The sequence below is a fragment of the Tupaia chinensis genome, unplaced genomic scaffold, assembly GCF_000334495.1.
Source record: "Tupaia chinensis unplaced genomic scaffold, TupChi_1.0 Scaffold141530_1, whole genome shotgun sequence".
In the NCBI taxonomy this organism is placed as follows: Eukaryota; Metazoa; Chordata; class Mammalia; order Scandentia; family Tupaiidae; genus Tupaia; species Tupaia belangeri.
The window spans coordinates 208,267-235,884 of NW_006201391.1; the positions used below are offsets into that span (position 1 = coordinate 208,267).

The following is a 27,618-nucleotide window of genomic DNA, read 5'->3' on the forward strand; positions in this document are numbered from 1 at the left end:
TGTAACCCCCCGGGTCCGGGACTCGAACCACGGTCAACTATGTGGGAGTCCAGCGAAATAGCCGTTATGCTAACTGCTGGTCCCTATTTTATTTTTATTTTTTTGAAGTTGACCAGAGAGAGAAGGAAAGTGAGAAAGCAAGCTGTCGGGTCTGGGACTCGAACTGTAGTTAGCCATGTGGGAGTCCAGTCGCCTTAACCACCAGGCCACCTGCCGGCCCCCATCGTTTTTCTTTCGTAATGAGAGACGGAGAGACGGGCGTTTTGAACAGGATCTGTCCCAGTGGGGATGACAGACACACGCTGTGGTGCCCGGACCGTTTAGGTGGTTCTGACACCACACCTGGGTCTCCGCGTGGCCCCAGCCTGCTGCAGAGACACCCTATCACTCATGCCGCCACAGCGGGCCTGTGTTTTGGTTTGTTTGTTTTAAGGATAAATCAACCTCAGTTTCCGCATTTGTTAAATGCTGATAATAGGACTGCCTCACATTCCCACGAAGTGCTTAACTCAACTCCAACACTCAGTAAGTTCTTCATGAAAATTAGTTACTTTTTATTTCTGGCCAGAGGGCGTGCGCACTTGCCAGATAGAAACAGAATAGGAGAGGGAGAAAGCACCCTCACGGGGAGTGGTCGCTGTGTGGGCCCTTCATTTCTCCATGCTGTGGGGATTTGGAGCATGCACACCTGGCATGTCCTCGAGCCACTGGGGCCAGGACCGAGACCGCACCATCGGCCATGTGGCATCCGGCTCCTTCACGCGCTAGGCCAGGAGCTGGCAGAGGCTGCCCTCCCCTAACACAGAGACCCTGGGCGTCGCTGGTTGGTGTGAGCTCAGGTCTCACCACGCAGGAACGCACTGGCCATGCTGGGGTTTGCTGGGGAGGTGGGGAGCTGCTTCGGGGGCCGCCGTGCACTGACCAAGTCCTCTGTGGAGACCTGGGCAGGGCAGGCCCCGGGGAGGTGACATACCTTGGGACTGAAAGCCTCTTCCTCCCGGTCGATCTTCACGTGGCTGGGAGCTCTGTCCCTGCTCTGCCTCCTCCCTGAAATGTCCGCTCCAGCAGCCCTGAAGGCCTGTGACTGGGGTGTCCCACGCTGGCCCGAGTGGGGTCTTCTCCACGTACACAGTGGGGCGCCAGTTTCTCTCCCTCCCAGGAAGCTGCATGAAGGTGGCTTCGGGTGGAGCTGCTGGGGACGTTTCCTGGGTGTCCCCTCCCTGCATCTGCCCATCCTTTGTCACGTTCCAGGACGCCTTAGAGTCTGACGTCTGGGTCAGAGGTCATTATGTCATTTCCACGGAGATGTGTTGGCCAGAGTGTAACAAATTTGTTCTTAGGGGACATTCAGAATGAAGACAGATTGTCCGTCAGACTCAACAGCCGGGAAGGCTGTGGCTTTCATCGCTAGGAAGACGCTATCTGAGATGTGCTGTGTTGTGCTGTGTGTCCTGTCAGGAATGGGAGAGCCCCCGGGGCCAGGCAGGCCCTGGATCCTGGAGGAGGGTAGGAAAAAAGCCCGAGGCCAGGCCAGCTGATAGAGTGGTTAAGGTGCCGGATCCCACATGGCTGCCTCCATAGTTCGAGCCCCAGACCCAGCAGCTTGTAAAACATGCTGGGTGCCTATGTGTGCATGCTCCAGTTCCTGAGCGGGATAGTGGTGTGGCCATCACCACGGGGTGACTTCTAATTTTCTCTCTCCCTGTCTCTGTTTCTCTGGCGAGTACACACACCATATGGCAAAAATCTAAAAAAAGAAAAGAAAAAGTCCAGGATGGTCAAGGATAGAAGACTTGGGGTTGGTTCCTCTGCTTTGAAAACTTTACCCCGCCACCATCTGGAAGAATGGGAGGCGCTGCCCCTTCTGAAAGTGGTGGCTGTGGCTACAGCCTTGACCCTTTGTCCTCCGGCATCCAGTCCTGCGCCCTCCTCGCCTGCACTTCAGGGGCCCCTGACCACTAAGTCCGGGAAGTTCAGACGCCGGCACGCGGGGAGCTCAGGCCTCTGGGTGGGACCTGGGCGGAGACCCCTCCGCTTGTTCAGGTCAGCACCCTCCTACATCGGGCATGCGGCCCGACATGGACACGTCCACTCGACCTCCGGACAGCAGGCAGGGAGGTCTCGATGAGGAAGACGGTGCTTATTCAGGAGTAGGCCTTGCACTGCGGAACACGCTCGCTGCGGTACACTTCGGCCATGGTGGGGGCCGTGGGGGAGGGGCAGTTGAGGTGGTTGGTCGGTTTTAATTTGCCAGTGGGCATGTGCACCCACCGGGAGAGACAGAGAGAGCGAGGGGCGCCCTGTGGGGAGTAGTCGTGCAGCACTCCCGTCTCCATTTCTCCCTCCTCTCGGCATTTTGGGTATGCACACGCGCACACATGCACACACACGCGTGCACGCACACAGTTATGTTTTTCAAGCCACCGGGGCCAGGATTCTAACTGCACAGTCAGCCATGTGAGATCCAGTGCCTTACCCACCAGGCCACCAACTGGTCCAGGGTTTTTTTTATTCATATTATTTTTAAGGTTTTTGCCTTAGAGTGTACCACAGAGAGAGAGACAGAGACAGAGACAGAGGCAGTGAGAAGGAATGTGAGGAATTGCCCCCTAAGGGGAATGGCCACCCTACAATCCCTTCTCCTCTATTCCTTCCCCCCGCCCCAGAGTTTGGGGCATGCACGCACACGTGCCCAATGTGAGTTTCAAGTCACCGGGTCTGGGACTAGAACCGCAGCGGGCCATGTGGGAATCCAGCAATGTAACCGCTACTCCATCTGCTGGCCCCAACCCAGGGATTACAGAGACGATGTAAGTTGTTTGGGGACAGTTGTTTCTGGGGCCCAGGGTCGTGACAAGGCCCTGGGGTCCGAGGGTGGACGAGCACCTGTGCGAGGCTGGACGGCCAGTTTCTGGGCAGTGTCCTCACAGGAGCACTTCCGTGTGGGGTTACGGTGCTCCGTGCACTAGGCGGGCTGCCACGGGGTCCGGCGGCAGCCTTTTCTGTCTTAGTTTCCTTTCTTGAATAAACGAGAGACTCTGAGAGAGGAGGAGACGAGACAGAGAAACGGGCACCCAGCAGGGTTTCCATGCCGTGGCGCCCCCTCGTCTCAGCCAGCCCCAGGCCATGGCACACCTGTGCCCACGCTCGGGACGGGGCCCTCCCACACAACGCTAGAACTCTCCTGTGGGTCAGCCTCGCGGAGCACGGTGCCGTCACTGACTGCTGTGTTGTTACCGACCGCTGTCCCTGCCCCGCGGTAGTCCTTGTTTTCAGCATCCTGGCGTGAGAACTGTCCCTTCCACAGCCTTCTCCGGCTTGGCTTTGTCAGAGTTTCACAAGCGTTGCCACAAATGACTGAATTTGTTTGAAATAAATTTTTAAAAGAATTTATTTAATTTTATTTATTATTATTTTTTAATTTGCTACAGGGCACGTGCACTCACCAGAGAGAGACAGAGGGCAGGAAAGTGAGAAAGCCAGCTGCCGGGTCCGGCCTCCAACTGCGGTCAGCCATGTGGGAGTCCAGCACCTTAGCCACCACGCCACCCGCTGGACCCAAAGACTGCATTTTGATTGGGCTGATTTTCACATCACCACCACCCAGCCCCTTCTGGACGCAGCTCGGGGGGACCTCTCCACCCCTGTGTGGCTGCAACTGGCCACTCCACGTAGGACTTTCAGGCAGGGCCTCCCGGGAGTCATCTTCCCCTGGGCTTTCGAGGAGGGCTGAGTGAGCCCTGTGATGGGGTGGGGACGGCTCCCCAGTATCAAGCCTCACTGTGAGCCAGCAGTCCCAGACGCAGGAGGCGAGGACCAGAGAGGTCAGGTAGCTTGCTCACAGTCAGAGCCCAGCACTGGCTGAGGCCTGCAGCCAGGCAGAGCGGCTCCAACACCGTCCAGTGAGCCTCCACCCTGCAGCCTCCACGCTTCGTCCCAAGAGCAGTGTGGCCTGCGACCTGGAGAGTCCTTGCTGGTCCCTGCTGGATTGTGGCACCGGGCGGCTTCCTGGACAGTCAGCTAGTCCAGCCCTGTCGTTTTCCCCGGGGAGAAACCGAGGAGAGAGGTGTCCAGTCCCTCAGACTGGTCGTGGCAGAGCGTGGAAGGGAGCTGGGCGTGACCCGCCCTCGGCTTGGCGAGTTTGCTGTCATCAGCTCATCTGGGAAGAGAGGAGCCGAGCGCGAGTTCTCAGTCTCGGGAGGGCTGAGCTAGATTCGCTTTCCGCTGTCTGGCATGGATATTTTAAAGGGCCCGTGGACTGCTGTCTGGCGGTGGCATTTCAGCCAGAGTTAAGTGGTGGTGACGGGAAGGCCTCCTTCACACCGATGCTAGAGAGGACTTCAGGTCCCCTTCCTCACCTGGCGTGTCACCCACACTTGGACTCCGGGTGCACAGTGAAGACAGCCATTTAGCGAGCGCTTTTCATTTTTTATTTTTTTAATCATTTTTTGGGGGGGAGGGAGGTTTTATGCTTACAGGTGTGTGCGCTCACCAGAAAGACAAAGAGAGACAGAGAGACAGAAAGCGAGAAATCACCCCCCAGGGGAGATGGCCACGCCACAATCCCTTCTCCTCCATTCTCCTCTCAGGATCTTGAACACGCGTGCACATGCGCTGGTGTGAGTTTAAGCCACTGGGTCCGGGACTCGAACTGCGGTTGACTACATGGGAGTCCAGTGACATAGCCATTATGCCAACTGCTGGTCCTAGGAGCTCTTTAAAACTTTAACAAGGGGGCCTAGGATGTAGCGTGGTAGTTAGGGCACTGGACTACTACCACATGGATGACCACAGTTCAAGTCCTGGACCTGCGTGCTTGAGAATCACACCAGGCGTGTGTGTGTGCATGCCCAAAATCCCTAGAGGAGAATGGAAGAGAAGGGATTGTGCAGGGGGTGATCTCTCACTTTCCCTCTCACTGCCTCTCTCTCTCTCCAATAAGCACATGTGCCCTATAGCAAAAACCTAAAAAACCCAAAAAAACTCATACCAAGGACTGGCCCATAGCCCAGTAGTTAGGGAGCTGTATCTCACGGTTGACCGTGGTTTGACTCCCTGGCAGGTTGAAGAGCATGCTGGGCGTGTATGCGTGTGTGCTCAGAATCCTGACAGGAAGGAGAAGTGGAGGGAAAGGATTGTGGCATGACCAAGCCTCTATTGGCAAGGGTGCTTGCAACGTAGCCAAAGAAAGAAAGAAAAAGAAAGAAAGAAAGAAAGAAAGAAAGAGAGAGAGAGAGAGAGAAAGAAAGCAAGCAAGCAAGCAAGCAAGCAAGCAAACTCACCCAAGCCTGTCAGTGGTTATCTTAGCCATCACCTCTATTCCATACTTTAGGAAAGCGAGACGCTAAACAGCTAAATGGTGGAGACAAGGTTTCCACCCAGGGCGTCTGACCAAAGGCGCCCCCTTCCCACCCCTGTTGCTGCTGGTGGAGGGAGTGCTTCCTGAAGGGCAGTTCCCAGACCAGAGCACCCCATCTGTGGCCTGGAGCTCCTTAGCTGTGCAGTCTGCCCCGCTGCACGCCTGCCGCCCTCAGAGCTAGAGGCCCCTGGCCCTGCTGGCTGTGCTACTGCGCCCCCCAAGATCCCCATGGCGCGTGGGCTTGAGAACCACTGGCGAAGGGACGCTGCTGACAGCCGCAGAAAGATCAGCTCCGGCATGCCCAGTGCCTTCTGGCCTGTCCGGGCAGTTTGCGCCTCCTCCCGCTCTGTTCTTAGCCACATCGCACTTCTCCGAAAAGCCTTGACCTTTGGGGAGCCTGTTCTGAGTTCCGACTAACAAAAATAGCTCTCTGGCAGATGAGGGTATTCTTCATTGAACCGTCCAAGGCAGGAACTGCGGACCGAGCCAGGGTGCCCACATCCGGTGGCCGTGGGTGGGCTGGCTTTCCACCCGCGCTCTGCGGCCCGGGCTCAGTCTCCCCCTGGAGCACAGGGCCAATGCTTCTTCCTAGGTCTCGGTTTGGGCCTCCCCTTCCGGAGCTTAGGCGTTTCTCCTGCCGGTGGGAAATCCCCGTGGTTCCCATGACCAATCTCCAGCTCCTTTGTCTACCAGACATTTTCTTGCTCTCACAAAAATAAAAAGAAAAAAAAGTGAGACGCTGCAATTCATTTTGATCACGGTTGTGTAGATGCTTCATTTCCCCGAAACACCAGCCGCTTCCACTCGCGGACGCCACGCCACAATCCCTTCTCCTCCATTCTCCTCTCAGGATCTTGAACACGCGTGCACATGCGCTGGTGTGAGTTTAAGCCACTGGGTCCGGGACTCGAACTGCGGTTGACTACATGGGAGTCCAGTGACATAGCCATTATGCCAACTGCTGGTCCTAGGAGCTCTTTAAAACTTTAACAAGGGGGCCTAGGATGTAGCGTGGTAGTTAGGGCACTGGACTACTACCACATGGATGACCACAGTTCAAGTCCTGGACCTGCGTGCTTGAGAATCACACCAGGCGTGTGTGTGTGCATGCCCAAAATCCCTAGAGGAGAATGGAAGAGAAGGGATTGTGCAGGGGGTGATCTCTCACTTTCCCTCTCACTGCCTCTCTCTCTCTCCAATAAGCACATGTGCCCTATAGCAAAAACCTAAAAAACCCAAAAAAACTCATACCAAGGACTGGCCCATAGCCCAGTAGTTAGGGAGCTGTATCTCACGGTTGACCGTGGTTTGACTCCCTGGCAGGTTGAAGAGCATGCTGGGCGTGTATGCGTGTGTGCTCAGAATCCTGACAGGAAGGAGAAGTGGAGGGAAAGGATTGTGGCATGACCAAGCCTCTATTGGCAAGGGTGCTTGCAACGTAGCCAAAGAAAGAAAGAAAAAGAAAGAAAGAAAGAAAGAAAGAAAGAGAGAGAGAGAGAGAGAAAGAAAGCAAGCAAGCAAGCAAGCAAGCAAGCAAACTCAGATAAGCCTGTCAGTGGTTATCTTAGCCATCACCTCTATTCCATACTTTAGGAAAGCGAGACGCTAAACAGCTAAATGGTGGAGACAAGGTTTCCACCCAGGGCGTCTGACCAAAGGCGCCCCCTTCCCACCCCTGTTGCTGCTGGTGGAGGGAGTGCTTCCTGAAGGGCAGTTCCCAGACCAGAGCACCCCATCTGTGGCCTGGAGCTCCTTAGCTGTGCAGTCTGCCCCGCTGCACGCCTGCCGCCCTCAGAGCTAGAGGCCCCTGGCCCTGCTGGCTGTGCTACTGCGCCCCCCAAGATCCCCATGGCGCGTGGGCTTGAGAACCACTGGCGAAGGGACGCTGCTGACAGCCGCAGAAAGATCAGCTCCGGCATGCCCAGTGCCTTCTGGCCTGTCCGGGCAGTTTGCGCTCGCCCTGAGCCCCAGCCAGCCCTGCAGAGATTGCTTTGAAGGGAGGGACTCTTCCGCCTCCTCCCGCTCTGTTCTTAGCCACATCGCACTTCTCCGAAAAGCCTTGACCTTTGGGGAGCCTGTTCTGAGTTCCGACTAACAAAAATAGCTCTCTGGCAGATGAGGGTATTCTTCATTGAACCGTCCAAGGCAGGAACTGCGGACCGAGCCAGGGTGCCCACATCCGGTGGCCGTGGGTGGGCTGGCTTTCCACCCGCGCTCTGCGGCCCGGGCTCAGTCTCCCCCTGGAGCACAGGGCCAATGCTTCTTCCTAGGTCTCGGTTTGGGCCTCCCCTTCCGGAGCTTAGGCGTTTCTCCTGCCGGTGGGAAATCCCCGTGGTTCCCATGACCAATCTCCAGCTCCTTTGTCTACCAGACATTTTCTTGCTCTCACAAAAATAAAAAGAAAAAAAAGTGAGACGCTGCAATTCATTTTGATCACGGTTGTGTAGATGCTTCATTTCCCCGAAACACCAGCCGATTCCACTCGCGGACCGGTGTTAACAAGCAATTTTATGCAAGAGCATACCTGTTTATTCTGATGCAGGGAACATCTGTGAGGATGTTTCCCAGCCCGTGTGAGGTATTAGCTACAGCTCCTGCAGAAACCTGCGGGAGAGAGAGGGAGGCCTGAGCAAAGCCTGCACCTGCTCGTGGCTCGCCAATAAGCTGCGCCTTGAGACAGGTCGGGACGTGCCGGGTCGGGAGGTGCAGTCGCGCGGTTACCGTTCTCGTCACTCACTCACTCGAACATGCAGGTGAAGGCCGTGGGAGGCGTGGGCACGCCACACAGTCCCCTGCTTGTGCCGGGGTCTCAGGGTTAGTCCCAGACGATGTGGCAAAGCCAGCCGAGCAGTCCCAGGCCACGGTGAAGCTTCTGCGAGCGCAGGCGCCGGGCTCCTTCTCCAGCCGACCCATGCACAGGCCTGCACTCAGCCGCTCCCTCATGCGTGCGTTCAGCCTTAAAGCACTTACTGGTTTCCAGGCAGGCAGAGATGAGAGAGCCACCCTCTCTGAAGAGCTGACAGCCCAGTGGGGAAGACAAGCAAGTGAATGTCGCAGCCCAGGGAGATAAATGCAGTGGTGGACGGAGGCGTGGCCAGGTCAGGGAAGGCTCGAGAGAGGGCCATAGCTAAACAGGAGCTGCAGGGCTGCCTTGGGCGGCGAGAAGAAAGCACAGCGCCTGGAAAGTGTGGAGGCAGGAGAGCAGGACCAGGGAGGCCAGGGAGGCCAGGGAGCCCCTCAGGAACTGGGTTCACCCTGGCATGTGGGAAGACCTGGAAGAGTGAGGGGCAGGACAAAGGTGTGTCCTGGAAGGGTCGCTCTGCAGGGTGGTGTGGAGGCAGAGAGGCTGGTTGAGAGGCTGCTGCAGGAACAGTGAGTGAGAAAGAGTGAGGCCGCCCGCAGGGGAGAAGACAGGGCAGAGCCCAGGAGAAGCAGCAGGCTGGTGACAGGTGGGCCGGAGAGCCCAGTGGTGGTCCCATGAGGAGCCTCCTGAGCATAGAGGATTCCATATTTGCACATGAACACTTAGGTCCAAATAAAACTAAAGAGCAGGACTTGCAGGTGGCATGGTGGTAAAGATGCTGGACTCCCACATGGCCGACCACTGTTCAAGTCCTGGACCTGGTGGCTTGCTTTCTCACTGACCCCTTTTTCTCTTGTCACTCTCTGGTGAGTGCATGTGACCTGTAGCAAATTAAAAATAATAATAGTAGTAAGATGTAAAATTAAATAAATATTTTTTTAGAAAAGAGCTGTGTGCAGGAGAGGTCTTCAGAAATTTCACAGAAAACACATATTATAAAGATTGTACATGGATTTCAATTTTTTTGCAACAAAATTAACTCACACATTCAATTTTTCCACATTTTGAAGTCCCGTTATGTATTTTTAGAAATCATCTGTTTATTCGATTTTACTTGTTATTATCATTTTTTTCATTTGACTAGAGCTAGAATGACAAAGTGAGAAAGCAAGCCAAGTCCGGAACTCAAACCATGGTTGGTCACGTGGAGTCCAGCACCCTAACCACCACACCACCTCTTGGCCTCAGCCCTGTGTGTATTTTCCGAGTATTTACTGGAGCGAGTTGAGCTGTTGGTAACAGGCAGACAATGCGCCTGCCGTCCCTGGGAGGGGCGCAGCCTGCAGCCTGTGTTCTTGAGGGTGTTGTCAGGCCGACCCTCAGACCGCAGTGCCTTGGGTGCGTTCAGCCTGCAGGTCTTGGGGCTGGCACGTCCCAGCCCCAGTGGGACATGCGCAGGGTGCACGCAGCCCTCCATGCAATGGCACGCTCCTTAACGCAGCTCCTATAAGCCAGAGCCCAGCCAGAGAGCACGTGAGTGAGTCGGCGCCCTGAGAGGGTGAAGCGCTGTGGGCGGGGAGCACAGAGCCACTGGAATGGGGGAGGCCTCTGGAAGGAGGTCAAGAGGGAGCAGGGCCTGGTGGTCACCCTAGTCAGAGGTGAGGTGCGGGTGGCAGTGGAGTGCTGCACGGGAGGAGGGGCACCTCCAGAGAGGAGCAAGTGGCCCTCAGGGAGGATGCTGTGCGGGAAGCCGAGGACAGGGTTGTTTCAGGAAGGGGGATGTTAACCATGGTGGCACTGCCGAGGGGTGGGTGGTGACATGGCAGTCAGTGGGGTCTTCCATGGGAAGATCTTTTTTTTCCTTTTTGGTGAGGGTGTGTGCACTCACCAGAGAGAGACAGCGAGGGGAAGAATGAGACCACCCCTTGGGGGAGCTGGCCACGCTGTGATCCCTTCTCCATTCTCGGGATTTGGGGCACACACGCACACGCACCCAGTGTGATTCTCAAGCCACGGGTCTGGGACTTGAACTACGCAGTCAGCCACGTGGGGTCCAGTGCCTCAAGCTCCATGCCGCCTGCTGGCCCATCACGGGAAATGCTAATGGAGGCTGGGCTAGACCTTGGTGGGAGCAGGCCGAGAGTGGGTGGAAGCAGCAGGTGGGGGGCGTGAGGAGGACTTCTAGAATGGCTCCTGGAGAGAGGCTCGGCTCCGACGCAGGGACAAGGGCTGGTGAGGAAGCCGGACAGGCACGATGTTTCTTTCCTTCATTTTTTGGAGAGGTTTTTGCTATAGGGTGCGTGCGCTCGCCAGAAAAAGAGACAGAGACAGAAAGCAAGAAATCACCCCCCAGGGGGGATGGTCACGCCGCAATCCCTTCTCCTCCATTCTCCTCTCGGGATCTTGGGCACGCACGCACACGCGCCCGGCGTGAGTTTAAGCCACCGGGTCTGGGACACGAACCGCGGTCGACTACGTGGGAGTCCAGCAATATAGCCATTATGCCAACTGCTGGTCCCAGGATGTTTCTTCATAAAGTGAAAAAGACAGGCCTTAGTGTGCTAGTGAGAACGAGTTAGCGAGGGCTGCCGCTGTACAGAGGCGGATAGTCCTGCCTGAACGTCTCCCAGGCCGACCCTCGGTCCGCGCCCACTCACCTTCCAGCTCTCAGCTCAATCGTGTCCCCAGAGAGGCCTTTGTGGACACAGCACTGTCTCCCCTTTCTCCGGCCATGGGGCCCTGCCTTCCCTACGTAGGACTCGTCACCACTGCACTTAAAGGCTGTTCCTGAGTGTGTGAGGTTGTCTCTCCCACAGAGAGACTGCATTGCTGGCCGCTCCCCTAGGCCGCTAGCACAGCTTCGCACACGATGGTTGAAGGAGAAATAGCCAGCCGGCCTTGATCAGGGGTCAGAAAACATACCAGGAAGAAGGCCAGAGTTCGGGGACCTGGGCCTGCCATTCTCAGGATTTGGGGCACGCGTGCACAGACGCCCAGTGTGATTTTCAGGCCGCCAGGTCTGGGACTTGAGCTATGCAGTCAGTCCTGACCACCACCACCAGTCAGTGGGCCTCCAGGATTTACCACGTACTCCCCCGCGCCTCCCAGGCCCCCAGCCTGGGGCGACAGCAGCCCAGGGAGGCCCTTCCAACCCGCTGGGCTGCCCGCAGCTGGGAGCCCATTTTCCAGAGGGCCCGCCCTGTGTGTGTGTGGTGGGGTGTGCCAGCAAGGAGCCAGGCCACCCCGCCGCTGGCTCTCTGGTTCCCTCGCATCTGAGAACAGTGGGCAGTGGTTAATGGCGCACAGGTTGGAGGAGTTGAAGTTGCGTGCTCCTGGGCGCGGGAGAGCAGCAGTCAGTACGGAGCCCGGGCTGCCCTCCCTGGTGGTGCGGAGCGGGGCGAGCACCTCCAGGGCCTCCCTCTGCCCTCCGGAAAATGGGGAGAAAAGAGCACCGGCCGCCAGCTCGCATGCTGCTCTTCACCTTAAGGTGGGTGATGAGGGGAGACCATGCCGCTCCCCGGGCCAGGCCGCAGCGCATGTGGGGAAGCTATCAACAGTCTGCTCCCGCAGGATCCCGGGTGGTGGAGGGCAGAAAGAACCGCAGAGTATTGGGAGCCCATGAAGTCAGAGAAGTCACTGAAGAGTGACCGACATGGGGACAGGCAGGGAGATCCAGGCACAGGAGTGAGCTGACCTTAGAGAGCAGGGCAGAGACCTGCTGTGAGCGGGCAAGGATGGTGGGTGCACCTGGGCAGGGGAGACCCCTAGGTAGCGGGCTGGAGCAGCGGTGTAGGGAGAGAGCTCACCCACCTCCAGCTGCTCCCCCAGGAACATGCGGCCTGCTAGGAAGGCAGCTGGTCATCCAGAGAGACCTTCCAAAGTCCGCCTGGGCGACGTGGCTTCCTGGCATTTGGGGGCGTCTACAGTGCCTTCAGAGGCTGACTGCGGGCACTCTGCTCCTTGACCTCTCCCAAGACACGGCCTCATCACTGCCAGCTGGGGGCTCACAGCGGACATCGGACATCGTCGAGGTTTTCCCAGGATCTGGGATGCAGGATTGCACCTGCCTGTCAAATGCGATGCCCAGGGTGGCCGTTGCAGGGAAGCCGGCAGTGGGAGGGGATGGGAGGGAGTGCTGTGTCTGTCTGCCCCTGCTCCCAGCCCTCGCCCACCCCACCGCAGGGGCAGCCCCTACTTGGTGGGCCTGCTGGGCTTGCTTGTTTTGTTTTGTTTTTGCTATAGGGCATGTGTGCTGGCTGGAGAGAGACAGAGACAGTGAGGGGGAAATTGAGAGACCATCCCTGGGGGGGGCCTGGCCATTCTGCAATCCCTTCTCCTCCATTCTCCTCCCAGGATCTTGGGCACCCAGTGTGATTTTCAGGCCGCCAGGTCCTGGACTCACTGGTAGGCCATGTGGGAGTCTGGCGCCTTCTCCAGGCGCCACCTGCTGGCCCCACTGGACTTGCACCGTAAAGGCCTCCTGTGGGCCAGACCCGTGCGCCTGGCTCTCGCCCAGCCTTGGTGCTCACACTCCGGGAACCACCTGGCGCTCTTAGAGAAGGTGGCTCCCAGGCCGAGCCTCACGCGGTCCGATCGGCCGCACTGGGGTGGGGGCCAGGGATGGCACGCAGCAAACCGCCCTGAAGCTCCTCGTGGGGCCTGGACTCCGCATACGTAGACAGCTCCAGCGCCGGCCCGCAGCGCCGCCCGCCGTGACCAATTCCTTCACCCCGTCCGGGCGGCCTTTCCATCTGGCTGTTCCTTCCGGTCCCTGGCTCGGGCTCTAGCTCATTACCGGAGCGTTCGGGGGAGCCGTGAGCGAGCACCACCTGAGTGCGGCTGGAAACTAGGCCATCGTGCTTGGCCGAGCGCACCCTATCGCCCCAGCTGCTCCTGCCGCCTCCGCCTCACCCTTGGTGCCCCCGCACCCGCCCCCACCGCCGCTGTGGGGTGAGGCCTGGGGCAGAGCTCTGGGGCAGAAGGGACCTGGAGAGGGTAGCCAGGACCTCAGATGCAGGGTGGGGCCAGATGCGCCCCAAGTCCCAGGAGCAGCAGACACCAGAGTAGGCACTGGGCTGAGAGGGTGTGGGGTGGCACCCTCTGCTCCACGCCGGGCCACCCTCCCTGTCCGCCAGGCCTTCCTCCCCTCCCTGACTTCCTTTCCCCCCCCTCCCTCTCGCTCCCCTGTCTCCTCGGTCCTGAATGGCTCCCCCATTTCTCTCCCTTTCTGTAGACCTGTCCCCCCTTTCCTCCTTGCCCCTCTCTTTCCTTCTCCCACCACCCTGTCTCTTTCACCGTGTTCTCTGTATCTCTCATGATCTCTGTCTCCCTCCCTGCCCTCTAGCTCTACTCACCGTCCCCTTCTGGGTGACAGCTCTGGGCTCCTCCAGGTTCTCCTCCGTCACCACTGGACCGCAGCCTGTCACCCAGTCGTGTCCGGTTCCCACCTCCTACTCGGCTGGGCTGTGGGGACAGGCGGGGGCCCTGGGTCACGCTACCCTCCAGCCACATTCCACTGGGGAGGCCCGGGAGGAGGTGCCGAGGGTCCCCAAGAAGTCAGGGTGCTTCTCGTTTGGCTGGGTCAGAGGCCTCTGCTCCCCATGTGCAGCTCAAATGCCAGGCCCACCCTCGCCAGTTCCCCCCGCCCCCGGGCACAAGCCCTCCCTGACATGTGGGCAGGGGGCTTGCGTCTTGGGTGGCGGGCCTGGGGGCCATGTCGTGGAGGAGACGGCTTCTCCTTGGAGCCTGCTCACCTTTCCTGGGCAGTGGGCAGACGGCCCTTGAGCCCTCGGTATGCCGGGCACCGGCCTTGTGTCAGGCCACGCAGGGCCACACCGGGCCACACTCCGGGCCATGCCAGGCCACGCCTTTCCCTCCACGGCGGGGCAGGCTGTGAATGCCTGCTCACCGCAGGGGATTGTCGGGGCTGCAGGGTACCTGGCAGGAGGAGCCCAGGAGGAACGCGGTGGTCTGGGGAGGAGAGAGGAGCCCGGAGGCCCTCGGCACCTGCCACCACACCCGAGGCTGTGAGCAGCTTCCACCGGAGGAAAACCTTGAGTCTGGAGCTCCGTGGGGCCTGGATTCCTGCCTCCCCAGGCACAGCCCCAGGGACAGATCACCCAAGGGGGAAGATCCTGCCCCAAGCCCTGAGGCGGGGGTCCCCAGGGGCAGCAAAGGAATGAGACTGCTTAGCTGAGGGTCCAGCAGGTGTCCCCTCCCCCAACACACTGCAGCCGGCTGGAGGCCGCATTGCAGCGGGGAGGACCTGGGGGGCAGAGAGACCCCCTTCCCCCTTTTCAGAGGAACACCCTGAGGCTCCGAAGGCGAGTCCGAACCAAAGCCATGCCAAGCTCCACAGGGCCTGTGTGTCACACTGTCCTTTCCCAGGTCAGCCAATTTGTCACGGCCTCTTCAGAGGCCACGGCCTCCCTGCACAGCCTCCAGAGAGCTGCCGTACCATTTGGCTCTAGGGTTTCAGGGAGATTTCAGGCCCTGGAAACCCAAAGGGGAAAATGAAACTTAAAGTAGGGAGAAGCACAGCTCCTCGGGACAGAGGAGCCAATACTGTCTCAAGTGCAGCTTATCTCACTCCCATCCAGTGAGGCTGGGAGACAGAACCTGGGCTGTGGAGTGCAAGATCCGCCTGGCCTTTCTGCATCGGAAGCCTCAGGGTTTGACCGTGAACTGGAGTAGCCTCTGCCCCGCAGGGTTACAACACCGGGTGGGAAAGGTGGGAGGAGGCTGTCTCCTGGGACAGTAAGGGACCCCGGGCCAGGGTGGGCCTGGGAGGCCTGACCAGCCCTTCGGGCTACCCTGCTCCCCAGGGGTGGTGAGGCCAGCCCTGCTCAGCCCCGCCTTCCTCCCGCCCCTAGCTGCGTGGTGGACGAGATGGACTTCTCCAGCATGGAGCTGGACGAGGCCCTGCGCAAGTTCCAGGCGCACATCCGCGTGCAGGGCGAGGCCCAGAAGGTGGAGCGGCTCATCGAGGCCTTCAGGTAGGCCGCCAGCCCACCTCCGCCTGGGCCCTCGGAGCACAGGTCCTGAGATGGGGCTTGTGGTGGGGGGTGGGATGCAGTGCTGCAGCGGCCCGGGCCGGGAGGTGCTGGTGTCGGGGTGGGAGAGCCCTCTCTGCCGTTGGCAGCCACTGGCTGGAGAGAAAGGAGGGGAGAGGGGAAAGGGCCGGGCTCCCTCGACTCTCCAAGCCGGGGCCACTCCTCACTGAGCCCGAGGCTGGTGCTGGGGGAGGGCGGACGCCAGCCTGGTCTCTCCGTGGAGGCCCCCTGGGAGCTCAGCAGGTGCTCCCACCACGGGGGCGGGAGCGGGGCTCAGCGTGCTCCGTCCCTCTCGCCAGCCAGCGCTACTGCATGTGCAACCCTGACGTGGTGCAGCAGTTCCACAACCCCGACACCATCTTCATCCTGGCCTTCGCCATCATCCTCCTCAACACCGACATGTACAGCCCCAACATTAAGCCCGACCGGAAGATGATGCTGGAGGACTTCATCCGAAACCTGCGAGGTGAGGGCCGCCCGCTCAGCCTTCGCTCTGCGAGTAGCTTTTCGCCCGCTCACCTGGCCTGCTCCCCTGGTCACCGGCTGGGAAGTCGCCTGTGCGGACCCAGGAGCCACTGCCACTGTCCTGCTCGGAGCGGCGAGGGCCTCCTGCCCTGGGTGGAGCACTGCGGGTACCAGCAGTTCCACTCCATGGCCCGGGAGGGAATAGCCAGGCACAGGGCCGGCAGGTCCACCTGGAAAGCACAGCGCCGCTAGCACGTCCTCTCCTCCTCAGGGCAGCATGCCCTTCGCAGGGGCCAGATCAAAGCCAGCAGGATGTGGTGGGCGCTCCATCGATCGTTCATTGTTTTAGCCTTTAAAAAACCACAGTGAGGGCTGGCAGGTAGTGTCATGGTTACGCTGGACTCCCACACGGTCGACCATGGTTCGAGTCCCAGTCTCCGTGGCTTGAAACTCACGCCGTGTGTGTGTGTGTGTGTGTGTGTGTGTGTGTGTGTGCCTAAGATCCTGAGAGGAGAACAGAGGAGAAGGGATTGCAACATGGCCATCCCCCCCAGGGGGTGATGTCTCGCTTTCTGTCTCTCTGTCTTTCCAGCGAGCACACACTCCACAGAGCAAAAAAATCTCTCTCAAAAAAAAAAAATTAGTGATACATGATTATAATTTAATGAAGCCAAATAATTCTGCAAAGCTTACTACAGAAACAGTAATTAGTCTCTCCCTTCTCACCACTCTCCTCCAGAGGCAACCACATTCAACTTTTCACTGTTCGTCTTGTGCTTCTGCTCCATCGATCAGCTGCACGCTTCTGCTGCTTTTCCTTCTTCCTGTTTTTAATGCTTTAAAACACACACTGTAAGGTGTGTACGCCGAGCGCGGGCTGAGTGTTACGTTTATGTATACCCGCGTAATCACACCCAGACCTCGATGGGACTGCTTCCATCGCCCCAGAACACACCTCTGCTCAAGGCGACAGCTGTTCTGTTCGGTCACCGTCGGTTAGTTTTGCAAGTTTTGAACTTCACATAGATGGGGTTGTGTGGTATATATGCCGTGGTATGCAAACTTTTACACATTCCTTCTTGCTGGCTTTTTATTTTTGCTTTTTTATTATTTTACTTTTTTCTTTTTCTTTCTTTCTTTTATTTTTTTAGTTTTTGCTAGAGGGCATGTGCACTCACCAGTGAGAGCCAGAGAGAGCCAGAGAGGGAAAGTGAAAAAGCACCCCCTTGGGGAGAGTGGCCACGTTGCAGTCTCTTCTCTTCCATTCTCCTCTCGGGATTCTGGGCACACATGCACACACGCCTGGCACGTGTTTCAAGCCACTAGGCCCAGCACTCGAGCAGTGCAGCCAGCCACGTGGGGTCCCACTGCCTTAATCTCCACGCCGCCTGCTAGCCCCATTTTCCCAGCATTACCTACTAGCCCGTCTTTGGAGAATATAAAGGGCGACCTCTGCTGCATACATCTTCCTCAATTCATCCCTGCTAAGATCGTGTCGTGAAGGTTAGCTGTACAGTGATTAAAATTCTTTTCTACTTCTGTTTTCCTTGGAGTTCATACGTGCCTTCTCCTTCCGTTTGCTTTGCTCTGTATGTACCCACCCACTCTCATTCATCCCCAGACTTCCCTCCCTTCACGCCAAGTTCCTCTCGGCATGCGTAGACCTGGGAGATACCACGGGGTATGGTCTTGGGTCACTAGCTACGCCGCAGTCTGGGCAGCTGGGCCGCCCCACAGCGGTCCTCCTGGGGTCTCCTTCCCTCCGTGTTGAATTCCTGCTTCCTGGATTCAGAGCTCCCTCATTTTAAGTTTATCCCGACTTTCTGTCTCTCTGGCGAGTGCACACACCCAATGGCAAAAATCTCTCACCAAAGCAAACACATCTTTCTCTGCCTTCACCGTTGGTTGGGAGTCGGGCTGGGAATAGCGTTCCAGGTCAGGAATACGCAGGCCAGAGCTGCGAAGGGCTGCTCCACTGCTGTGCGGCCGGCAGTGCTGTTCTGTCATTCAGTTCTTGCCTTCGCGGGTCCTCTTTGCTCCCTCTCTGAAAACGTATAGGTTCTCTGTTTGCCTTTTGTGTTCAGAATTTTCATGACGATGTGCTTGCTATGGTTCTTTTTTTTTTTTTTTTAAGAATTATTTTATTTTATTTTATTTATTCATTCTTTTTAAAAAAAAAAAAAATTGTTGACCAGAGGGAGACAGAGAGAGAGAGAGATAAAGTGAGAAAGCAAGCCACCAGGTCCAGGACTTGAACCATGGTCAGCCATGTGGGGGTGTCCAGCACCTTACCCACCATGCCACCTGCTGGTCCCGCTATAGTTCTCTTTTCATCCATGTTGCTTGGCCCTGGGTTGTCCCTTCTAGTCTAGAAACATTTGTGGGGAGTTTTCTTAAACACTGTGTTTTACTATTTCTCCCCTCTGTTTTCTTGTTTGTTTGTTTGTTTTAGATTGCTATGAAGTGCATGAGAGAGTCACAGAGAGAGAGAGAGAGGAAAAGTGAGAAGGCACTCACCAGGGAGGATGGCCATGCCAAGTCCCTCCTTCACTATTTTCCTGTTGGGATTTTAGTCATGCATGCACGAATGCCTGATGTGCTTCTTACGCTGCTGGGTCTGGAACACAAATTGTGCAGTTGGCCATGTGGGATCCCGTCACCTTAACCCCCTTACCGCCAGCTGGCCCCTCAACTCCATTTTCTCTGTAGTCATTCTTCGACTCCTGTTATTCAGATGTTGGGTCTTCTGGCTTGAAATTCCGATTTCATGGCTTTCTATACACCGTCTTTGCTTTCTTCATTGAAAGATGGGTGATGTCTCTCAACTTTGTCTTTGAGGAAGTTTTTGTCAAAAACCTACTAGTTTTACATTCCTGTTGCCATAGTTTTAAATTTTTAAAATTTATTTTATTTTATTTATTCATTCATTTTAATTTGATCAGAGAGAAAGAGGTAAAGTGAGAAAGCAAGCCTCTAGGTCCGGGACCAAGCTGGCCACGTGGGAGTGTCCAGCGCCTTAACCCCCATGCCGCCTGCTGGCCCCACCATAGTTCTGATTTTCAGTAGTGCTTAATTTCCTCTAAGTGTTTCTCTATGACATTTGTTCTTGTTTTGTAGCTGCAATGTCTTCTCCTTTCTCTTTGCAGATATGACTACGCTTTTGTTCACTAGTTCTAGTTTCTCCTGATACCTCTATTTCTTCTGGGTTCCTTTTTGTGTTTTTTCTTGCTTTTCTTTCCCTTTCATGTTACAAATTTTCTGAATATAACTGATGAAATTTGGATGTCCATTCAGCTTAAATGAACTTCTGGGAATCAGCAGATGGCATAGAGTTACGTTGCTGGATTCCCACATGGCCAACCGTGGTTCAAGTCTTGGACCCGGTGGCTTCAAATTCACACTGGGTGCATGTACACGTATGCCCAAAATCCCGAGAGGAGACTGGAGGAGAAGGGACTGCAGCATGGCCACCCCTCTGGGGCGTGATTTCTCACTTTCCGTCTCTCTGTCTCTCCGACCAGTGAGTGTACCCTATAGCAAAGATCTCTCAAAAAAAAAAAAGAAAGAAAGAAAAGAAAAGAAATAAGGAGTGAGCCTCTGAGAAGCTGAGTAAGAGCTCAGTGAGCCTGGGCATTGGGGAGCCCTCTCGTAGGGTGATTTGATGGAGCCATGCCACAGGGAACCCTTACCGAGTATCTTTAGATATTTTGTCTGTGCTAACTGATTACCCAGAAAAGAAATATCCAGTCTGTTGCCTAGAGAGTAGGATTCTGGCCCCCAGTGTTCTGAGATCTTCGTGGGGAGTGAGGGTGAGGGGTCTCTTACTATACAGAGATCAACTTCATCTCCCAGTTTTCAGCACAGACTCGCACCCTTGGCTGGGCTTGGGATCTCCTAGACCTGAGTTCCTGGTTCGCCCCTTCAAAGGATGAGCACACGCACACATGCACACTCACTCACACACACCTACTGCAGTGGGGGAACGGGTAGGGTCTCACTGCCTTTTTCCCTATTTCCAGCCCCCTTGCGCTTGCACTAACTGCCGCCACCAGTGCTGTGCCCTGTGGAGACTGCAGTGCTAAGTGGCTTCCCAGCTCTCCGCTGACTTAGAGCTCAACTCCCGCGGGCTCGCTACTCCACTCCCTCACTCCCACTGCTCAGGCCCCAGAGCCCTACCACCCATTCCCTTTGTTTCTGTGAGTTTATGCCTCTTTATAAAGAGTCCTATGGGGGGCCAGCAGGTGGTGTGGTGGTTAAGGTGCTGGATTCCCATGTGGTCGTCAGTGGTTCAAGTCCCAGATCTGGTGGCTTGAAAATCACACAAGGCATGTGTGTGCGTGCCCAAAGTCCCAGGAGGAGAAGGAAAAGAGATTGGCCATCTTACCTGGTGTGTGTGTGTGGGGGGGCTGATTTCTCACTTTTCCTCTCTTTGTATCTCTCTGTCTCTCTCTTCAGTGAGTGCATGTGCCCTGCGGGGTTGTTCCCAGCGTGAAAAAAAAAAAAAAAAAAAAAAAAACTAAGTCCTTTTTCCCAGGTGTTCAAAAGGGCAGAGGTGTGTGGCCTGCCACGAGCTGGGGCCTCCGTGGGTTTAGTCTTTCTCCTGCTTTCTTGCCCGCAGCCTGATTTCTTTGGGTCCCCTGCATGCCACGTGGCTCGTTTGCCATCGTGGAGAGACAGCTGTGGCAGGAGCAGGGACACGACAGGGTTTGCACATGCCCGGCACGTTGTCCTCCTGGCAGCAGGAAAGCTCCCGGAGGACATTCGTTTTCGATGTTCCCCTCTGACCACGGGAAGTGGTAGGAAGTCGACACCTACTGCCCCACGTCTCCGGGAGTCTGCCTTCACAGCGGCATATCTCCTGCTGTTACGCCGTCCTGGTCAGAGCTTCGTCACCGTCACCGTGAAGTGGGAGACGGGCAGAGGGCCTCGTTAGCTGCCTCCGCACAGGGTCTGCCCGCTGCTCTCCACTTCAGGCCTGACGCCCCCACGCTCCCTTTTAGCACCTGGTTGCTCAGCACCCTGCTCCCCCCGGAGGGGAGGGAGGGGGACGATCCGAGAGAACAGGACAGACACGGTCAGGCCACTCCGGTGGCTGCAGTGGGTGGGGGAGTGCAGACATATTCCTGGGAGACGTAGAACCCCAGAAGCGAACCCTAACCAGAGCACGGAGGCTGTATTTGGCGACCAGGAGAGACCTGGGAGCGGGGCCTGCAGGTGTTGGTGGAGGGCTGCCTGGAGGTGGTGTGTGCTGGGGACATGTACACAGCACGGGTTTGGGTGCCTGCTGAGGAGTTTGTCCTTAATCTAATGGGCATGGGGAACCAGCCATGGAGACTGTGGACCTGGGGCCTGACGAGATCAGGGCCACCCCCTAAGAGCTCCAGTCTGGCGGCGGCTTCCTCTGGCTCCGGAGCCTGACCCGTCCTCCCCACGCCCTTCCCCACCCTCTGAAGGTGTGGACGACGGCGCCGACATCCCCAGGGAGCTGGTGGTTGGCATCTACGAGAGGATCCAGCAGAAGGAGCTCAAGTCCAACGAGGACCACGTCACGTATGTCACCAAGGTGGAGAAGTCCATCGTGGGCATGAAGTCGGTAAGTGTCTCCTCCGCCGCAGCTGCCACGGCCCACCCCGTCTCCCTTCTTTCTCCCTGGCCTCTCCTTTCCGCCCAAGCCCACTTTTCTGTCACCGTTCTTAGCAGTGAGTCCCTGCTCGGGGGACCCGCTGTTTGCTCCTGCCTCCGTGGACTGCAGTGAGGGGAGACGGCAGAGAGACTGCCTGGGGCTCTAGTGCTGAAGGCTGGAAGGAATGGGAGGGGACAAACCAGCATTCCTGGGTGGTCCTCGTGAAGGGGGGCAGGAGACAGGCCCAGCAGCCGCTGAGCACGGCTCCTCACACCTCGAGGCGCCCCGAGAGCCGCGCGCTTCGGCACGAACCCTGTCCCGCGTATGCAACGGCTGTCACGAGTGCTTGCCATTGCTCTGTGCATCTGCAGACACGCCTCACGCCACAGGCACAGAGGGTGTGGTCTGTGCAGGCTCCAGGCCCTCCCCCCAAGGCTGCTGGCTCTGGGTGCTGTTCGGGAGAGTTGGGGCCCCGCCGAGTCCCCGCCCTGGGCTGCCCCAGAACCTTGCCTGCTGAGACGTTAGCCTCCGTCTGGTTTGCAGTAGAGAAGGGGGTGGCAGTGTCGCATGTGCAGGCACAGCTGGGGACGTGGGGATGCCGGGACGCCCCGTCTCTCCGGGAAGGTCGGTGCTGGATCAGAGCAGCCTGGAAAGACCCCATAGCCCCTGGTGGCTCTAGCAGGACGAGTCGTCTCTGGCCTTGCTCCTCGGGCGTGATGGAGGGGAGAGAGCCCCAGAAGAGGAGAGGGGAGGTCTAGGGTCCAGGGCACCTCCAGAAGCAGTCCCCTCCTCTGCCCCGGGGTCTCCACTTCCTCCCTGGTCAGTGGGTGCCGTGGGGTGGGAGGGCTGCAGGGCTTGGACTCCCCACTAGCTCCCGGTTGGGTTCCAGGTGCTGTCGGTGCCCCACCGCCGCCTGGTGTGCTGCAGCCGGCTGTTCGAGGTGACCGACGTGAACAAGCTGCAGAAGCAGGCGGCGCACCAGAGGGAGGTGTTCCTCTTCAACGACCTGCTGGTGGTGAGCGCGGAGGCCGCGTGGGCAGGCGGGAGTGCGGGGCTTCTGCAGCACGCTACCCGGGCGCTCCTCTCATTCACGCACGCTCACAGCTCACACGTGGGTGAGGGAGCCCAGGCAGGCACTGGTATCCCTACTTTGTAAGTCGTGAAGCCGAGGCACGGGGACCCCAGTGACCTGCTCCTGGCCACACAGGCAGGGTGGAGTGAACCAGATCCCAGCCATCTGCCACTGCAGGATACCTAGGGCGGGGAGGCACAGCCGTGTGCTTCCTGTCCCCATCCTGGGTGAGACAGCGGGCCTGAGCGAAGCATGTGCCGTGCCTGGGCCCAAGGAGATGCTGGGAGCCGTGTGAGTGTGTGTACACACACACACACGTGTGCATATGTGGGGGACTTGTTCCTTACATGTATGTGCATGCGTGTCTTCGTATGCTTTCCTGGGTGCGCACGCGCATCAGCACACGTGTGCACCTGTCAGTGCATGCTTGTTTCTCGGACAGATTCTCAAACTCTGCCCCAAGAAGAAGAGCTCCTCCACCTACACCTTCTGCAAGGCGGTCGGCCTGCTGGGCATGCAGTTCCACCTCTTCGAGAATGAGTGTAAGTCGGAGGGAAGAGGAAGCACGACCCAGCCCGGGGCGGGGGCGGCCGGGGTTGTCGAGGGAGAGGCGGCCGTCCTCGGGGCCGCGGGCGGGAGAGGCCGGCATACAAGGGCCACTCCGTCCCTGTCCGGCTGGCTCCAGCCCGCGCTGCTGCTCACGCCCCGTGGGCCGTTTCCAGATTACTCTCACGGCATCACCTTGGTGACGCCGCTGTCGGGCTCCGAGAAGAAGCAGGTGCTGCATTTCTGCGCCCTGGGCTCAGACGAGATGCAGAAGTTCGTGGAGGACCTGAAGGAGTCCATCGCCGAGGTGACGGAGCTAGAGCAGATCCGGATAGAGTGTAAGGACACCACGTCCCGGGCTCTCTGGGACGGCCGGCAGGGCGGGGTGGGGGGGGCGCCCTGTCTGCAAGGAGCAGGGGTGGCCTCTGTCCTCACCCCTCTCCTGGCCCCACGGCACCATCAGGGCTTCCTCTGAATGGGACCCGCGTGGGTGCACTGCTTTTCAGTGCGCTCACGACCGAGGCGGGGCATGCTCGTGTTCACGTCTCACCTGGCATGTGGGCTGTGGGCGGGGCAGGGAAGGCGCGGTGTCTGACAGCCCAGCCAGCTGCCCAGGCAGGCCTGCGGGCCAGAGAGGCCTTCCACCAAGCGGTCTTCTAAAGCCTACCCTGTCCAGCTTCCCGTGTCGCATCTGGTCAGCTTCGCCTCTCTAATCTCCCGGTCTAGAACAGTCCTTCCGCTCTGTTTATCCACATCATCCGTTTGGAGAGTCCAGGCTGCTTTTCTGACCACTCCTCACCCTAGAGTTAGTTGTCTTCCCATTCCCCTAAGGAATGCCTGGATTCTTGATTGTTTCATGTTTGCATGTTAGCAAATGTTCGTGTCCCTCCATGCGTCCAGGTGGGTCACTGCTCGCTTTTTGGTTTACAAGAACAGCAGTGACCCACAAGCTGTGCCACCTGCAGGCTCTCTGAATAAGTGCAGTGGCTTCTGATACCTTAAAGGGATGCTAAATTAGAAGAGATTCAAAAACCAAAACAGGGGACCAGCAGTTAGCGTAATGGCTATGTCGCTGGACTCCCACGTAGTTGACTACGGTTCGTGTCCCAGACCCGGTGGCTTAGAACTCACGCCGGGCGCGTGTGCATGAGTGCCCAAGATCCTGAGAGGAGAATGGAGGAGAAGGGATTGCGGCGTGACCATCCCCCCTGGGGGGTGATTTCTCGCTTTCTGTCTCTCTCTGTTTGGCAAGTGTATGCGCCCTGTAGCAAGAACCTCTCAAAAAAAAAAAAAAAAAAAAAAGAAGAAGAAAAGAAAAAGAAAGAAAGAAACCAAAACAGGAAATAAAAATAAACTCAGGTCTGCTGTGTACAGTCACTAGTTAAAAAGTGGTTCCAAACTGGCGTAAATTTATTAGGCAATAGAAAAGCAGTCTTTGAGCAAGGAACCAGAAAGTGCATGCCAGGGAGAGAGAGAGAGACAGAGAGGTGGAGAGGGAGGAACCCATGGGATGTGGTCATACCACAATCCCGTCTCCATTTCTCCACCCTGTCAGGGTTAGAGCACACACGCACACACATGCACCTGTTGTGTTTTTCAAGCAGCTGGGACTGGGACTTGAACTGTGGCTGGCCACGTGGGATCTGGCTCCCTTAATCATGCGGCTATGGGGCATGTCCGGGGAGAGGGAGAGAGCAGTGCTTCTCAGCCTCGGTGTTTGGAGCAAGGTGGTTTGTTCACATCCTGCTAATCCTCGGTGGCCCTGCGAGGTGGGAGCACTGCCCCCGGTGGGGCTCGGAGCACCGTCCCCATGACGAAGCTCAGAGAAGGTCGCGTGCCCGGGTCGTGTGTGGACAAGTGCAGGAGCTGGCATTTCTGCTTAAGTCTGGTGCCAGTGTTCGTGTGCTTCCACTCTGAGCGTCAGAGAAGAGGTTATGTTTATCCTTTCCTCACAAGCCCAAGTCAGAGTTAAACAAAAACTTCCCAGACTTGGGCCAGCAGGTGGCATGGAGGTTAAGGCACTGGAGCCATGTGGCTGGTTCCACAGTTCAAGTCCCAGACCTGGCCACTCGAAAACCATGCCAGGCTCATGTGAGTACGTGCCCAAAATCCTGAGCGGAGAGAGGAGGTGAAGGGATTGCAGTGTGGCCACCGCCTGAGGGATGATCTCTCACTCTCCCCGCCCCACTGTCTCTGTCTCTCTCTGGCAAACACACGCACCCTATGGTAGAACCTAAAAAAAGCAAAAACGGAAAACGACTTAGCAGACCAGACCTCACACCTTGGGAAGCTGCTTGGCAGGAACGGGTGCGGGTCAGGTCCTCTTCTGCTCGCTGTGAGCTCACTTGAGTCCGGCTGTGTAACAGATAGACTCTTCAGGGGCTGAGCTGTTTGCTCAGAGAGGCCACCTCGACTGTTGTCCTGGAACATTCTTGAGGACGTGCCCTGAAGTGGCTCCTCTTCTCTCGTGGTCAGAGTGTCACAGGTGGCCCCTCACTGCCCTGGGGAGCTGCAGCACCCAGTGGCACCAGCATTGCTGGAAGAGGCACCTCTTTCCCATCAGCCCTGGGAGCGACGCACACACCCTTCCCTGAATGACAGGGAGGCGGTGTCAGAAACTGTCACGTCAAGGGGCCAGTGTCCTCCCTGGATGTCTGCGGGCCAGCGAGCAGGAGGACTCTCACGGTGGTCCGCAGTGTTAGGTCAGGGAACGATGCAAGCAGCTGAGCAAAGATGAGGGGCTGGCCAGGGAGACAGAGAAAAGGAAGTCGGAGAAGAGAAGGGCCCTCACTGCGGAGTCTAGTTGCCAGACGTGAGTCGTACTCTCCTCACCTTACCGATGTGCCAAGGAAACCCACTAGCCGAGTTTAAGGCAGTCGTCCAAATTCACCAGCGGAGGACAAGATCGGCACCAGACTCCCCTGCACCCGGCTTGTAATTATGATGCTAACTTCTCCAAAGCCAAGAGAGCCCCGGGGAGAAGAGCAGCTCTCAGCTCAGCGAGGTGCGCGGTGTTGATCGATGGTGGGGCTCAGGCCGTCGGGACACATTACTCTGGCTGCTGCGCGGTCTGGTGTCCCTGCATTCTTGACAACCAGATGGAAGCCAGGAGAGCAGCTTTAATAAAAGGAACTTGAATTACGTCTCCTGGAGAAGCAGCGAGGAGTGATTTCGTAACGACTGGCAGGTCTCCGACAATGAGCTCTGCTGAGGGCAGACGAGGGGGCAGGTCTCCAGTCCAGAGAGAGAAATGAACATGGAGGACTGAGACAGATGTCCTGGCCTCACGCTGTGCACGTGGACAGTCCCCGACACGGGGAGCTCCTCCTCGGGAGAGGCCAGAACACCCTGTGGAAGGCTACGCGTGCTGGACAGGCTAGGTGTACCAACCGCGTGACGGCCTGCCAGGCCAAGTGGCACCGAGGAAGAGCCCAGCTGCCCTGCGAGCGCTGCGTGTGTTCCTCGCGTAGCCCTTCCCCGCCCGCGATGTGGACCACTCTCTCCTCCAGTGAGGCAGGCAGAGGTCAGGGGACCCCTGAAATCACACAGAGAAGCAAGAACCAAGGTTCAAGTCCAGGCCTTGGCTGCCCTTGGGCACGGCCCCACCCACATGCAGATCAGGAGGCTGCAGCTCCCAGAGGGCGTTTTGCTTGAGGTTAGGAGGCAGCTGGGAGGTCCACGCTGGAGCAGGTTGGGACCCCCACCTCCTGGGCTCTCCTTCCCCTGTGTACCTCCCTGGCTCAGACTGGGCTTCCTCTTTGTTCCCTAGGGGAGCTGGAGAAGCAGCAGGGGACAAAGACGCTCTCCTTCAAGCCCTGTGGGGCCCAAGTGGACCCACAGTCCAAGCAGGGGTCGCCTACAGGTGAGCCTGGGCCCGGCCTCCCTGGGGCCACGCACAGCCCCTGGATGGGTCTGGGGCAGTCCTGGCAGGGGAGGTGCTGTGTCTGTGGAGCCCTTGCCTAGGTCTGCTGGGCTTTGGCAGCAGGAGTGAGGCGGAAGCGAGGAGCAGCGTGTCCCTGTCGAAGCCCCCAGAGTCCCAGGCCCCACAGCAGTCCTGCGCTCCAGGCCCTGCAGCCAGGCTCTGAACTGCACTCCTTGTGGCAGAGGGGTGCGGAGAGCTCCAGCCGGGAGCAGGGAGAGTGGACACAGGACTGGACGCAGTGCTGGCCCCTGCAATCCATCCCTTCCTGGCCCGGGCAGCCCGTCCCGCCATCCAGATAAACCCTCCACGCCATGCCTCCACACCCGGAATCCATTCCACAATCCGGTTAGCTGCAGACCTAGCGCCTTTGGCCAGTCCCAGAACCTGCTTCCCCTCCTGCCCTGGCTTCCCCTCACTGTGGGAGCACAGGAAGTTACCCACCTCCCCTCCACCAACCTCGAATAACAGGGACAGGAGACAGGGCAAGGGTTAAACCTCACCAGACAACACGGCAGGGAACCTTCCAGAACTGCCCAGTAGGCAGTCAGCCGTCCTCTTCTCCCAGTCGGCCACACTGGGAGTGCCCGTGCTGGGCCTGGAAAGCCAGGGCTGGCCAAGGCACCAGCTGGAGCGGAAATGCCGGGGGTCCCGTGTGGCACCTAGCCCTTGGCAGGGGGCCCCGACTGCAGATCAGGGCAGATAGCAGCTCACGGGGGCATGGGACTCACTTCTAATCGGGACGTGGGGCTCTTCTGCCTGTGAGCCTCACTGGACGG

General features: G+C 57.8%; 1 protein-coding gene across 1 annotated transcript in view; it reads left to right on the plus strand.

Annotated features, from left to right (window-relative positions):
- Nucleotides 1-27,618, plus strand: part of IQSEC3 (IQ motif and Sec7 domain ArfGEF 3) — a 90,498-nt gene that overhangs the window by 60,847 nt on the left and 2,033 nt on the right. Inside the window, 7 exon segments of the mRNA XM_027766234.1 lie at nucleotides 15,035-15,157; nucleotides 15,514-15,680; nucleotides 21,133-21,272; nucleotides 22,192-22,317; nucleotides 22,817-22,916; nucleotides 23,097-23,258; nucleotides 26,690-26,782. Of these exon segments, the coding sequence (XP_027622035.1) occupies nucleotides 15,035-15,157; nucleotides 15,514-15,680; nucleotides 21,133-21,272; nucleotides 22,192-22,317; nucleotides 22,817-22,916; nucleotides 23,097-23,258; nucleotides 26,690-26,782 (911 nt within the window).